This window comes from Sus scrofa, chromosome 5 (assembly GCF_000003025.6).
Source record: "Sus scrofa isolate TJ Tabasco breed Duroc chromosome 5, Sscrofa11.1, whole genome shotgun sequence".
Lineage (NCBI taxonomy): Eukaryota > Metazoa > Chordata > Mammalia > Artiodactyla > Suidae > Sus > Sus scrofa.
This window is the reverse complement of record NC_010447.5, coordinates 6,736,681-6,751,584: the sequence shown is the minus strand read 5'-3', so window position 1 is coordinate 6,751,584 and position 14,904 is coordinate 6,736,681. Positions and strand designations below refer to the sequence as shown.

The 14,904-nt window shown below is 51.0% G+C and overlaps 1 protein-coding gene across 3 annotated transcripts in view; it reads left to right on the top strand.

Annotated features, from left to right (window-relative positions):
• Positions 1-14,904, top strand: part of SREBF2 (sterol regulatory element binding transcription factor 2) — a 65,241-nt gene that overhangs the window by 33,140 nt on the left and 17,197 nt on the right. For all 3 annotated transcript variants that reach the window (XM_021091444.1, XM_021091445.1, XM_021091446.1), the window contains 4 exons: positions 4,359-4,551; positions 5,400-5,581; positions 6,786-7,062; positions 9,642-9,811. In XM_021091444.1, coding sequence (XP_020947103.1) covers positions 4,359-4,551; positions 5,400-5,581; positions 6,786-7,062; positions 9,642-9,811 — 822 coding nt within the window. The remainder of the gene's footprint in view (positions 1-4,358; positions 4,552-5,399; positions 5,582-6,785; positions 7,063-9,641; positions 9,812-14,904) is intronic.

The following is a 14,904-nucleotide window of genomic DNA, read 5'->3' as shown; positions in this document are numbered from 1 at the left end:
TTGATAGTTGGGCTGGATGCGGCTGCCTCTGGGTCCTCTTCAGGAAATTGCAATTTGCAGTCTAACAGACAACATTCCTACCAAGGGCCTGTAATTGTAGAAGAAAGCCCTTGGCAATTGTTTGATGGAATTAGTTAGAAAAGGCTCAAGCCTAATGATCTTCCCAGGAACCTGTGCAGACCGCTGTGGTTAATACCACATTTTGACATTGGCGGTTTCTGGCTCCGAAAGCACCAGGTGCCCTTCTAGCATAAGTTTTTGATCAGGCTTGGGTTTTTTTTTTGTTTGGTTGGTTGGTTTGGTTTTTTTTGGTGGTGTTTTTGTTTTTTATATCATGTACTTAATTTTATTAAGGAAGTTCTATTTTGAAAAATTTTATAAACTATGATTCAGTTGGGTAGCAAAAGTCCATATGGCATATACTTTGAAGTAGCCAGCTATCTGAATCATCAGGAGAAATTTTCAAATGGTTTTAGAGCACTGAAAAGGAGTGGTGTGGTGTATACACACTGGAAGTCAGGGGAGATCTGGCTCCATCCTCCCTCCACCCCCCGGACTCCCTGGGCCGGCAGGGGCTCTGCCTCCACTTCCCCCTCTGTAGAAAGGGGAGAAAACAAAACAGTGTTGTAGTTTCAGGAAGGCCAAGCTCCTGTAGATATATTCACGCTGAAGTGTTGTGCCCTTTAACCAGCTTGGCGTTAGAGTTTATATGTGATAAAATACATCTGTTTTAGTGTCAGACCATACGATGAGTTTCAGCAAATGTACACTTTTGTAGCTCTCACAGTAATCAAGATAGATACAGATTAAAAGCTGAAAACGTTTCTTCTAAGGTTAGGAACAAGACAAGTGTGCCCACTTTCACCACTTTTATTCAATGTCGAATTAGAGGTCCTCGCCACAGCTCAAGAAAAAGAAGTAAAAGGAATCCAAATTGGAAAGGAAGAAGTAAAACCATCACTGTTTGCAGATGACATGATACTATATTTAGAAAATCCTAAAGAGATCAGAAAAAAAACTATTAGAACTAACAAATTTAGTGAAGTTGTAGGATACAAAATTAATATACAGAAATCTGGGAGTTCCTGTCGTGGCGCAGTGGTTAACGAATCCGACTAGGAACCATGAGGTTGCAGGTTTGATCCCTGGCCTTGCTCAGTGGATTAAGGATCCAGCGTTGCTGTGAGCTGTGGTGTAGTTCGCAGACGTGGCTCGAATCCCGCATTGCTGTGGCTCTGACGGCTACAGCTCTGATTAGACCCCTAGCCTGGAAACCTCCATATGCTGAGGGAGCCGCCCAAGAAATGGCAAAAAAGACAAAAAAAAAAAACACCCAGAAATCTGTTACATTTCTAAACACTAACAACAGAGTATAGGAAAGAGAAATTAAGAAAACAGTGTCATTTACAATTACATTGAAAAGAATAAAATGCCTAGGAATAAATCTAACCAAGTAGGTAAAAGACTTGTGCTTGAAAAACTATGAGATACTGATGAAAGAAATTGAACATGACACAAACAGATGAAGAAAATATAGGAGTTCCCGTAGTGGCACAGAGGAAATGAATCCGACTGGGAACCATGAGATTGTGGGTTCAGTCCCTGGCTTTGCTCAGTATATTAAGGATCTGGTGTTGCCCTGAGCTGTGGTGTAGATCTCAGACGTGGCTCGGATCTGGTGTTGCTGTTGCTGTGGCTGTGGTGTAGGCCAGTGGCTGTAGCTCCAATTAGACGCCTAGCCTGGGAACCTCCATATGCCACGGGTGCGGCCCTGAAAAGAAACAAACAAAAAAATATCACGGTCATGGATTGGAAAAATTAATACTATTAAAATGGCCATACTTGTCAAGGCAATCTACTGATTCAGTGCAATCCCTATCAAATTACCAATGACATTTTTTTCACAGAACTAGAGCAAATAATTCCAAATTTGTATGGAAACACAAAAGACCCCAAGTAGCCAAAACACTTTTGAGAAAGAAGGCTAGAAATAGCATGTTCTCTGATTTCAAACTACAGTGGTCAAAACAGTGTGGACTGGCCCCAAAACAGACACATAGATCAATGGAGCAGAATAGAAAGCCTAGAAATAAACACATACTGATATGTCAATTCATCTATGACAAAGGAGGCAAGAATATACAAAGGAGAAGTGACAGACAGCTTCTTCACTAAATGGTGCTGAGAAAATAGGACAGCTCCATGCAAAAGAATCAACTGGACTACTTTCTCACACCATGTACAGAAATAAAGTCAAATGGATTAAAGACTATGTGTAAGACCTGAAACCATAAAACTCCTAGAAGAAAACACAGGCAGTATGCTCTTTGTCATTGGTCCTAGCAATGTTTTTTTGGATATGTTTCCTCAGGCAAGAGAAACAAAAGCAAATATAAACAAATGGGACAACATCAAACTAAAAGAGCTTTTGCACAGGGAAGGAAACTATCAACAAAACAAAAAGGCAGCCTACTGAATGGAAGAAGATATTTGCAAACTGTATCTCTGATAAGGGGTTAATATCTAAAATATGTAAAGAATTCATAGAACTTAGTGTCAAAAAAAAAACAATTTAAAAATGGGCAGGAGGGAGTTCCTGTCATGGCTCAGCAGAAACGAATCTGACCAGTGTCCATGAGGATGTGGGTTCGATCCCTGGCCTTGCTCTATGGGTTAAGGACCCGGTGTTGCCATGAGTTATTGTGTAGGTCACAGACATGGCTCGGATCCCATGTTACTATGGTTGTGGCATAGGCTGGTGGCTACAGCTCCGATTCAACCTCTAGCCTGGGAGCCTCCAGATGAGGGGGTGCAACACTAAAAAGCAAAAAAAAATAAAAAGAAAAATGGGCAGAAGGGAGGTCTCTGGTGGCTCAGCTGTTTAAGGATCCATTGTTGTCACTGCTGTGGCTCAGGTTGCTCTTGTGGTACAAATTTGATCCCTGGCCCCTGTACTTTTGGTGCAACCAAAAAAAAAAAAAAAAAAAGCAAAGTTCATGAGTAGACATTTTTCGGGAGAACACATACAAATGGCCAACAGGCACATGAGAAGACGCTTCATGTCACTAATCATCAGGGGAAAATGCAAATCAGAATCACAGTGAGATAGCACCTCCCCCCCGTCAGGGTGGCCATCATCAAAAAGACAGCAAATAGCAAGTGTTGGTGAGGATGTGCAAAAGAGGGAACCCTGGTGCACTATTGGTCGGAATGTAAATTGGTGCAGCCACTATGGAAAACAGTATGGAGATTCCTCAAAAAATTTAAAATAGAACTGCTATACAAACCAGCAGTTCCACTTCTGGATATTTATTGGACAGAAACAAAAACATTAATTCAAAAGGCTGTATTACACCCCCAGTATTCATTGCAGCGTTATCTACAGGAGCCTGAGATATGGAACCTAAGTGCCCGTGGGTAGGTGAATGGATAAAGATGTGGGGTACAGGTGCAATGTGCTAGTCAGCCTTAAAGAAAAGAATAAAATCTTGCCATTAGTGACAACATGGATTGGCCCTAGCGGGTGTTATATGCTAAATTTAATGAGTCAGACAGAGGAAGAGAAATATTTGTAATTTCAGTTAAATGTGGACTCTAAAAATCAAAACAAATGAACACAACAAAACAAAGAGACTCACAGATCCTGAGAACAAATGGGTGATTGCCAGAGAGGAAGGGGTTGGGATGGGAGGGTGAGCGGAAGAGGAGAGAGAGATAAAGAGATACAAGCGTCCAGTCACAGGGATGAAATACACACCCTGGGGATACAGTCAGTGATGCTGTGGTCCTTTTGTGTGGTGACAGCTGGTACCTAGACAACGTGGGGGTGCTGTAATGTATAAAGATAGCAAGTCACTATAATTTATTGAGTTGTGCACCCAGAACCAGCACAGTGTGGTAGGTCAGTTATACTTCAGTTTAAAAAATAATAATAAGTGAATAAATCGCTAGTCAAAAAAATGATGAAGAACGTATTTATCTCGCTTCAACACACACCTTCGCAGGAAGTTCACACACCCGTCCAGCCTCAGACAACTTCCGATCTTTTTTGCCACATCAGATTAGTTTGCCTGTTGTGGGATTAGGCAGAAACGAGTCGCGGGGTGTTCTCTGTTGTGATCGAGCTCCTCAGCCCCTGGTTGTGGCATTCTTCTCCCAGGTGGCAGGAGGGCCAGTGTCCTGGGGTCTGAGCAGCCCTAGGAGGGTGAGCCTCTTAGTTCCCTCCTGGTTTTAGTCCCATCTGACCCAAGGGGCTTGAAGTTAAATCTCACAGTCTGATTCTGATATACAGGTATGGAAGTAAAATGCTGTCTAAACGCACGCAGTATTCATTCTAACCTTGTGGCCCCGTTTTGAAGGTCAAAGACGAGCCAGACTCTCCTCCTGTAGCGCTGGGCATGGTGGACCGCTCGCGAATCCTGCTGTGTGTCCTCACCTTCCTGTGCCTCTCCTTCAACCCCCTGACCGCCCTGCTGCAGTGGGGAGGGGCCCACGACGCGGACCCGCACCCACACTCAGGTTCTGGCCGCAGCGTACTGTCGCTTGAGTCAGGTAGGCAGAGGGCCACCAGGCGTGGGTGGGCTGCTGTGGCAGGACAAGGCCCTGTGTGCACCTGCCCGGCTCGTCCTCCAGGCCCAGGGGGTGTTGGTGGTGCTTCCTCATCCACTCACCTCTGAGAAGGGCCGGCAGAAGTAGCATTTTGAAAGTAATAGGGCAGGAGTTCCCATCGTGGCGCAGTGGAAACGAATCCCACTAGGAACCATGACATTGCGGGTTCCATCCCTGGCCTCGCTCAGTGCGTTAAGGATCCAGCATTGCCGTGAGCTGTGGTGTAGGTCGCAGACACGGCTTGGATCCTGCGTTGCTGTGGTGTAGGCCGGCAGCTGTAGCTTTGACTAGACCCCTAGCCTGGGACCCACCATATGCCGTAGGTGTGGCCCTAAAATGTCAAAAAAAAAAAAAAAAAAAAAAAAAAAAAGGCAAACCCAAGGTCAGTCAGAAAGAGCAGAGGAAATCAGGGCCCCGCACTACCACAGTTGTGGGGGCCAGGGGTGGGCCTTTTGAGGGAGGATGTGCTCTTACTGCCGGAGTCGTTATGCCAGTGGCCTAAGCCCACCTTGTTTAACCTTCGTGAAGCTCTTCTCCATGGTGACGAGGGCTGCTGGGTTCCCACTTAGGTTCTAGAGCTGTCCCACATTTGCCTGTGGTGTGGATTAAGGTGCCCTAAGCACTTAGACACTGTTGGTAAATGTAGCAGTCTTGACATCTGCCCTTTTTCTGGAAATGAGGTAGGAGTCTCTTTGCTCTCATGCTGCCGGGGTTGGTCACGTGCCCTGCAGGCTCCCAGGGCCGCTTCAGGGGGCCCTTCCTCAGGGCTCAGCGGGGATGCTCCTCCTTAGGTTCTGGGGGCTGGTTTGACTGGATGGTGCCCACGCTGCTCTTGTGGCTGGTAAATGGTGTGATCGTCCTGAGCGTCTTTGTGAAGCTGCTGGTCCACGGGGAGCCAGTGATCCGGCCACATTCGCGCTCCTCAGTCACCTTCTGGAGGCACCGGAAGCAGGCAGACCTGGACCTCGCCCGGGTGAGTTCTGCGGCCCCCTTTCCCCAGCCTCCCCCGGGCTCGGTCCTTAACTCAGCAGCATGTGTCCTGTACCCCAGTGCATAAAAGTACTCCAGGGGACCCAGGGGGGGAAGGGACCCCGCCCCAGCAGTCAGGGCAGTGGAGGCCAGGGCGCCGGGGGAAGCCATCCCTGGACGGGAGGTGATCTCCAGTCTGGTATGACAGGGAGCCCACGAAGTGTGGTGGGAGCTTGGGCACAAGAGATGAGCGTTGGCTGAAGGAATCTGGGGCTTGGGCCGAGCCGTCACGGGCAGAAAGGACCTTCCCGGTGGCGAGGAGGGCTTGGGGACTGGCGAGTAGACGGTACAACCGGTGTGTAGGATGTGTTGGGGGTGGGGGAGGCTAAGCTTATAGTGGAGCCAGGGCCCGAGTCAATGAGGTGTTTGTTCAGTAACTGATTTGGGGCTTTTTCTCCAGTTCTCTGGAGAATCAAGAAAGTTTTTGAGCAGGAAAATTAGCTGAAAGTGTTCTTCTGAAATCAACAAAGGAGTTTTGGGGAAGGATTTGGGGCAATTCACAGCACTGGAGGAAGACTTAAACATCCATGTCTCTGGAGGAACAAGAACCAGGACAGCCCTCAGCAGCAGCAGCCACGGGCTTGCTCTCCTGCCGCAAGCTGCATTACCCACAAGAGAATCTGACCAGCCAGCCCGTCTGTTCCACAGCCCCGGAACTGTGGGCCGTGTCCGGGGCTGTGGCTGCAAAATGTAGATGTGGTTGTTGGGGGTCTACCCCTTAGAGCAGGGTGATTCCCCAAGAAAGGCGTCCCCAGATGTACCTCCTCGAGGCAGGTGCAGGCCTGTGTTTGACAGATGCCTTCTGGTGCTGTGTGAAGGGATGGGGAGATACAGTGCACAGAGCGAGGGGGGGGGCTCCTAGAAGAGATCGGGTGGCAGGTGGCCAGGACCTGGAATTCATGAATTCAAGAAAGACTTGAGATGTAAAATGGAAGGAAAGTGGCTGTGACAGTGACTCAGAGATGGGGGAGGCTGGAAGCAGTGGTGGCTCCCTCTGGACATGCTGAGAGGGCACTGAGGGTGAGAAGGCCCTGGACCGGGGTGACTCAGGCAGGTCGGGGGCAGATCAGGAATTTGTATTTCTAACAAGCAGAATGAAAAGGCCGCCTCGAGGCCAGCGAACGTTGCACCTTCTTGCTGTTTGCTAGGGGGATTTTGCAGCTGCCGCTGCAAACCTGCAAACCTGCCTGTCGGTGCTGGGCCGGGCACTGCCCACCTCCCGCCTGGACCTGGCCTGCAGCCTCTCCTGGAACGTGATTCGCTACAGCCTGCAGAAGCTGCGCCTGGTACGCTGGCTGCTCAAGAAGGTCTTCCAGCACCGGCGGGCCACCCCAGCCACCTCGGCAGGCTTTGAGGATGAAGCCAAGAGCAGCGCCCGGGATGCAGCCCTGGCCTATCACAGGCTGCACCAGCTGCACATCACAGGTGAGGGTGGCCAGCCTTGCCCAGCCTGCCTCGAGGTGCCACCTGCCATCTCCCCACCTGGCTTGGTTTGCTAGTTTTCTGCCCCAGTTGAATGAAGTCGCCTTTACACTGTTCATTTAAGATGATTAGACAGACCTTCCACCCACAGCCGTGGCTGCAAAGATTGTAGTTCGTCAGTTTAAGAGGCACGTTTTTTCCCAGTAACAATGTCTACACTTGGCTGTGTCCTCTACGCATAGAATGTCACGGTGGAGTTGGCAGTGTTTTTCCCTTGGTGGTACTTAAATTAATGGTGAAACTTAAAATTGATGCCATCTTAGATTCAATGAAATATGATCATTTATTCCCTCGACATACTCCTGCTACGGTAGAGAAGCAGACAGGTCAGCAAGTGAATGCCAGTTCATTGTGGTAGAGGCAGCAGAAGGTTTGGGTTGCAGTCGGGAGGGAAAGGGTACTTGTTGGGGCGGCTTTCAGGAAAGGCTTTCTGGAAAGTCTTGATGTGTATGGAAGAAGGAGTGCAGAGTTCACCAGCTCTGCACAGGCGCGTGTGCCTTCCACGCAGAAGGATGTTCCCAAGGAGGAGCCCCACCTGGGTGGCTCTTGGGAAGAATGGTCCCCAAGTGGGCTGTGCAAGGGGAGGGCGATGGGAGCCGCACGGGGAAGGGCATGGCGGCTTCAGATCGGTGCCCCTGGAGCTGTGAAGTTTCCCTCGGACGGAGAGGGTTAAGACCAGCTTTGGGGAGGCCTCGTAGAAGCTAATGCTGAGACGGTTTCCTGGTTTCTCGAGAGAGTTTGGGTGAATGGTGTTGCCACCACAAAGGCGAGGAAAACAGGAAGCAGGTGAGGAGTTCTGCTTGGGGCACTTGCCTGCGAGACACTGGGGGGCGGGGGGGCGGGGGGGTGCCGAATCCGCCATCCAAGAAAAGGAGCGGGTCTGTGGCCTGCAGGTGGGATGAAAACCAGGGGAGCTTGTGGTGAAAGGGGGTCCCTCGAGAAGGAGACCTGCATGGGAAGGACAGGCAGGGGACAGGGAGTTGGGCAGAAGCTGCCCGAGAGGGGACAGTTGGAGCAGTCAGGCTTGGTGTAGGGGGAGCAAAGTCAGAGAGAGTTCAGGACGGGAGGTTCCTGAGGGGCCCTGTGATAGGATGAGGGCAGAGGGCAGCAGGGCACGGGGTCACGGGAAGGGGATGGGAGGCCTGGTGGCTGAGGGAGCTCCCGCTTGGAAGTGGGGTGGTGCCAGGCCCCAGGGTGAACGGGAGACAGAGACGGGCCAGCGGAGGTGCCCCGTCTGCAGATCTTGCCTGCGTCTCTCTCCTGTCGGGGCCCCTGGGGGAGGAACAAGCCCTGTCCCAGGCCTCTGATCAGGAGGCTGCAGCGGGTTCAGCATTCCTGCTGGGATGGTTCACATCGCTCATTCCCGCCACATTCATGGAACAAGCACTCTGTGGGCCTGGCCCTGAGCAAGGCACCGAGAGGACAGCGGGGACCAAAACATGGTCCCCACACAGCCCCTCCCTCCCCTGGGGAAGATGCCTCTTGCGGGAGGCCTGGCTGCGCCACCGTCTTACCTTCGACGTGGGCTCAGCTTCCCCGCCTGTCCTCAGCAAAGCGAGGTGACCACTTGTCCTGGCCACCTCCCAGCCCTGCAGTGAGGACCAGAGCAAGCGGCAGCGTGCGAGCCTCAGAGCCTGGCTGGGCCCTCGGGCCTGAGCAAGGGCACTTTGGTCCTGGGCTTTAGGGTCACCGCAGATGGGCTGTTGGGCCTCTGCTGGCCTTCTGCCTCCTCACCCAAGGCGTGTCCGGCTGTCACCGCTCAGTTTTGTGTTGCTTCTCTCTCTCGAAAGGGTGTCTGTTCATATATTGTGGGGTCTTGCTGAATGAAAATCAATTCTCATCAGTTTGGTGGGGGGTTTTTTTGTTTTTTTTTGTTTTTTGGTATGTGTTTTTTTTTGTCTTTCTGTCTTTTCTGGGGCTGCACCCGCGGCATATCGAAGTTCCCAGGCTAGGGGTCCAATCAGAGCTATAGCCACTGGCCTACACCAGAGCCACAGCAACGCCAGATCCGAGCCATGTCTGCAACCTACACCGCAGCTCACGGCAACGCCGGATCCTTAACCCACTGAGCGAGGCCAGGGATCGAACTCACAACCTCATGATTCCTAGTTGGATTCATTAACCACTGAGCCACGTGGGAACTCCTCAGTTTGGGTTTTTTAATGTTATTACCTCTCTTGCAACATTTGGAGGCATAGGACTGTATTAGCAGAGCGTGACCACGCCGTTGACACAGTTTGGGAAACGTCACAGTTTGTGCTTCCGAGTTCTGTGCACCAGCCTGCAGTCAGAACCACGCCATTTACACAGGGCCGGGGGCCGGGGGCCGGGGGCCAGGCACTGGCCATGCATTTCCCTTGTCCCCAACACCCTGTGAGGTGGAAGAGCACACAGCCACTGAGTCACAGAGGCTGATGGCCCATCCAGCACTGTCTGATCTTAGAGTTCACATGCTCTGTGCTCGAGAAAGCGGGAAAAAGTGGGACTCTGTCAACGTTCCTTACCCGCTTCTGCCACCACAGGCAAGCTTCCAGTGGGATCGGCCTGCTCAGACGTACACATGGCCTTGTGCGCCGTGAACCTGGCTGAATGTGCCGAGGAGAAGATCCCGCCCAGCACGCTCGTTGAGATCCATCTGACGGCCGCCATGGGGCTCAAGACCCGGTGCGGAGGCAAGCTGGGCTTCCTGGCCGTGAGTATCCCTCAGTTCCCTCATGGGACCCTTCACTGAGCGCCCTTCCCAGCCAGGAGCCAGGGTGCAAAAATAGTGGTGTGCCCTGCCCTTGGGTGCTGACCACCTAGGGGCGAGGTGGGTCATTCCGCAAAGGCTACGGCCCTGAACAGCAGTCCGACCTGCCTCCTCGGGGCCCTTCCAAGAGTTTGAGTGCCTTGAGGTGAAACGATGGATAGAGTCGGTGATACAGAGTGACCTCTATTCAGGTGGTGGTGGTGGTGTCTTTTTAGGGCTGCACCTGCGGCATATGGAGGTTTCCAGGCTAGGGGTCTAGTCAGGGCTGCAGCTGCCAGCCTACACCACAGCCACAGCCACGCCAGGTCCAAGGTGCGTCGTGACCTACACCACAGCTCTGGGCAATACCAGATCCCCAATCCACTGAGCGAGGCCTGGGATTGAACCCTCATCCTCGTGGATACTAGTCAGGTTCATTACCTCTGAGCCACGACAGGAACTCCTCAGGTGTTCTCTGTGTGGAATCTTCTGGTTGTGGCTCCTGGTTCTTTTATTCACTCAGAGGGTGTTTTAGTTGCTACCCTGTGTGATCATAGCAGTACAGGCCCAGAAAAGGCAAACAACGTACGTAGAACAAGGAGCCCAAGTCAGACCCTGGGTGGGAATGGGGTTTCAGGCGCCTCCAGTGTGCCTGGCACAGGGCCAGCCTCAGGAATTCACAGTCCTTCTTACCGACTAGTTCACGGCGTCCGCTGCCCTCAGGCTTTGTCTCAGCGCGGCGGACACAGGCGTGTTTCACTCGGTGCCTGTTGGGGGTGGGCTGCCCAGCACATCAGCTGAGTGCAGAACAGAACCATCACGTGGCCCCGTTCGTTTCCAGAGCTCAGTCGTGGTGCTGCTGGGCTGAGAACGAGCAGGAATGTGCCCTGTGGTGACACTGATGTTTCATGAAGTGTGTCACCATGATCTGGGTGACAGAGGGCATGGGAGAGCCTGGTGTACTTTCTATGTCTCCACCCTGTTTCCAAGACCCAAATAAGACGTTCAAGCCGCACAGGTTACTGGGTCCCTGATCTGGGCCAGGTACTTCCCAGAAAGGGGATGCGGTGGCGAGAAGGACCTTCGCCCTGCCCCGGGGCACACACTGGCTGGCCGGGCATCCAGACCCAGGACCAGGCCTTCAGAGCACCTGGATGAGTGTGAGGCTGGGGCTCATCTGGCTCCCGACCCCGGCTTCGGGCCAGGCCAGGTGGGCTTTCTGGGGGGAGAGAAGCTAGGCTGAGGGCAGGAGGTCAGGCCGCTCCCTCGTTCCTTTGCTTATCCCCGTGCTCTGGGCCGTGACTTCCCTGCCCTCCAAAGTATTTTGAATGAATTGGTTTTATCAAAGTACAACACATATACAGAAAAATATGCACATTTAAACTTAACAGCTTGGAGTTCCCATTGTGGCTCAGCGGTAATGAACCCAACCAGTATCCATGAGGATGTGGGTTTGATCCCTGGCCTCGCTCGGTGGGTTTGGGGTCTGGTGTTACCATGAGCTGTGGTGTAGGTTGCAGATGCACCTCTGCCGTGGCTGTGGCGTAGGCCAGCAGCTGCAGCTCCAATTTGACCCCCAGCCTGGGAACCTCCATATGCCGCTGGAGCAGCCTGAAAAAGCAGGAAAAACCGTTAGCAGCTTGATGAATGTTCACAAAAAGGACTTCCCCATGTAACAAGCGCCCAGATCAAGAAGTGTACGTTCCCTTCCCTTCCCTCCTGCTGCCCCGCAGAGGTAACCATTAATCTGAATTCTGTCGCCGTAGTTTAATCTACTTGTTCTTGTCAACTTTTTGTTGAAGTACAACATACACGTAGAAAACTACGTAAATTGTAAATACACAAGGCGGTGACTTCACAGAATAAATACACCCTCATAACCCGCAGACAGATCGCGGAGCAGAACACAACCAAGACCCCAGAAACGTACCCTGAGCCCCTCTCCGTCCGGCCGGGGTCACCACCACCTCCGCTCCCTCAGATGTCTTATTTCTCTAGACTTCATGTGAGGAAAGTCAGACAGCGCGTGCTCTGTGTGCCTGCCCAGCGTCACGCGTGAGGTCCCTGTGTGTCGTCGCGGGTGGTTACACTTTGCCAGGCTCGCTGCTTCAGAGCGGCCCATGTGTGGCCAGATGCTGACAGGTGGGCTTAGGGCTTACCTCCTGTGCAGACTTACATCAGCAGTGCTGCTGTGACCGTCCCCGTTCAGTTTCGGTGACCGTGGGATGGCACTTCTGGGCCGGCACTGCGGGTCAGTGTGCGTATGTTCAGCCTCAGGAGACACAGCCCGAGTTTCCCAGGGTGCGTGTGCCCGCGGGGGCCTGAGAGCCCCAGTTCCGACCCGCCGAACACGTGATCGTGTGGTTTTCTCGGCCCTTCTGGTGGCGCCTCAGTGTTGTCGTGTGCAGGTCCCAGGCGGCTGAGGAGGTTGAGCACCTTGTCGCTGGGCATTTGACTAGTCTCTTGTGAAAACCCTGTTCAGGCCTTGTCCCTGGTTTGTGTTTGGGATGCCGGCCGGCTTTTTGTTGGTGCGCGGAGCTCGTTCTTCTGCCTGTGAGACTTTGCCGGCCACGGGCCTCGCGTGTGTCTCCTCCGCACTGTGGCCTGGTCGCAGCGGTGCTGATTGATGAGCACGGGTTCTCGGTGTTCATGGGATCTACATTCGTCTTTTCCATAACAGTTAGACATTTTATGTCCTGTTTAATAGATCTTTATCACCTCAGAGTCAGGAAGGTATTCTCCTATGGTGTCTGCTAGACAGTTTATTTTTAATTATTCACACCAGCTCCGTAATCCGCTGGGAACCGATTTTGGTAGGAGTTGGGGGAGTAGGGGTACGAGATCTCCTCTTTTTTCTTTCGTATCTCTCCCTCCCTAGAACGTGTTGTTAAAATGACTGTCCTTCCCCCACCGCACCAAGTGGCACCTTTTGCGTAATTAAATCTCCGTGCATGACGAGTCTGCTTCTGGTCGCTCTAGGCTGTTCTACTGCACCAGCACCGCAGACCCCTAATGGCCAGCTCCTCTCATACGTCTTGATACGTGGAGGAGTCAGTCCTCCCGCTTTAGTGCCTAGTGATTGCCCTGTACCTTCCCGTATCAATTTTATCACCCCAGAAATCCCGCTGAGGCTTTTGGGGTTCTTTTTTTAATGATTTTTATTTTCTCCATTAGAGCTAGTTTACAGTGTTCTGTCAGTTTTCTACAGTACAGCAAAAGAGCCAGTCACACGTACATATATACATTCTTTTTCTCACATTATCCTCCTTCATGCTCCATCATTTGTGACTAGATATAGTTCCCAGTGCTGTTCATTGCTTATCCATTCCAAAGGCAATGGTTTGCATCTATCAACCCCAGATTCCTAGTCCATCCCACTCCCTCTCCCTCCCCCTTGGCAACCACAAGTCTGCTCTCCAAGTCCATGAGTTTCTTTTCTGTGGAAAGGTTCCTTTGTGTCATATATTAGATTCCAGATATAAGTAATATCATATGGTATTTCTCCTTCTGACTTACTTCACTTAGTATGAGAGTCTCTAGTTCCATGTTGCTGCAAATGGCATTATTTTGTTCTTTGTTATAGCTGAGTATTCTATGGTGTATATGCAGCATATCTTCTTTATCCACTCCTCTGTTGATGGACATTTAGGTTGTTTCCATGTCTTGGCTATTGTGAATAGTGCTGCAGTGAATATACGGGTGCAGGTGTCTTTTTCAAGGAACGTTTTGTCCAGATATATGCCCAAGAGTGGGATTGCTGGGTCATACACTAGTCCTGTATTTAGTTTTCTGAGGTACCTCCATACTGTTTTCCATAGTGGTTGTACCAATTTATATTCCCACCAACAGTGCCGGGGGGTTCCCTTTTCTCCACACCCTCTCCGGCATTTGTTATTGTGGACTTATTAACGATGGCCATTCTGACTGGTGCGAGCCACTGGGGTTTTGATTGCCCTTGTTGCTAAGATGCAACCGCTCTTTAAAAGGGCTTCAGCCCATTCGAGGAAGGCAGCACTATTCACAATAGCCAAGAATCGGGAAAATGGTTCCCTTACTGAGCCCCGAAACCCTGGAATATATTTGGTGTGCCTAATAGTGGTTTGAGGTGCATTTCCTCAGAAGAATTTTCTTCCTGCGTATAAGAATATATGTGCGTTATAATTTATTTAATGTGATCATACCAGAAACCCTGTTTTGCCACTTGCCTTTACATCTTGGGCCTCGTTCATTGTTGCCTCCTTGTTCCATCGAGGTACTTGCTCCCAGCACATGTAAATACCGTCCTTGGCTGAGCCACTGAGCTGCTGCTGGGTGGTTGGGTTGTTTCCAGGATTTGCATTTGCAAACAGTGCAAGGACCTCTCCAGGTTAAACCCCCAGAAGTGGTGAAGCTGGATCAAAGAGCATCCGTATCTGGAACGGGAAGGTATTGCCGAATGTGTGTTTTGTGGTAAGGTGGGAAGAGGGAGAGGCCAGTTTCCAAGAAAGTAATGGCCCCTTTTATCCATTTGCTTCTCTGGGGATGAGAATAAACACGAGACCTGGATCCAAGTTCTTTCTTTTCTTTTTTCTTTTTTTGTCTTTCTAGGGTCGCAGCTATGGCATATGGAGGTTCCCAGGCTAGGGGTCGAGTTGGAGCCGTAGCCACTGGCCTACACCACAGCCACAGCAATGTAGTATCCGAGCCACGTCTTCAACCTATACCACAGCTGACAGCAGTGCCAGATCCTTAACCCACTGAGCGAGGTCACAGATGGAACCCAAGTCCTCATGGATGCTAATCAGATTCGTTTCCGCTGAGCCGCAGCAGGTACTCCCAAGAACTTTCTTAAGAGGAAGAAGCTTTGAATTTGGTGTAATACATTTCGCCAGCAAAGAGTTGGGCACAGACGGCTGGCCTCTGTGAAAATGGTTTAGACCAGAGGTTCCCAAACTTCCCTAGTTCGTGGCAGCCTTATGTCTCAGTAATTTTTTCTTCATAGTTTCCTTTCACTAAAAGAAGTACCTAACAGTTCTCTGTGTTAATTAGTACAAACATCCTAAGAGATATTTATATCT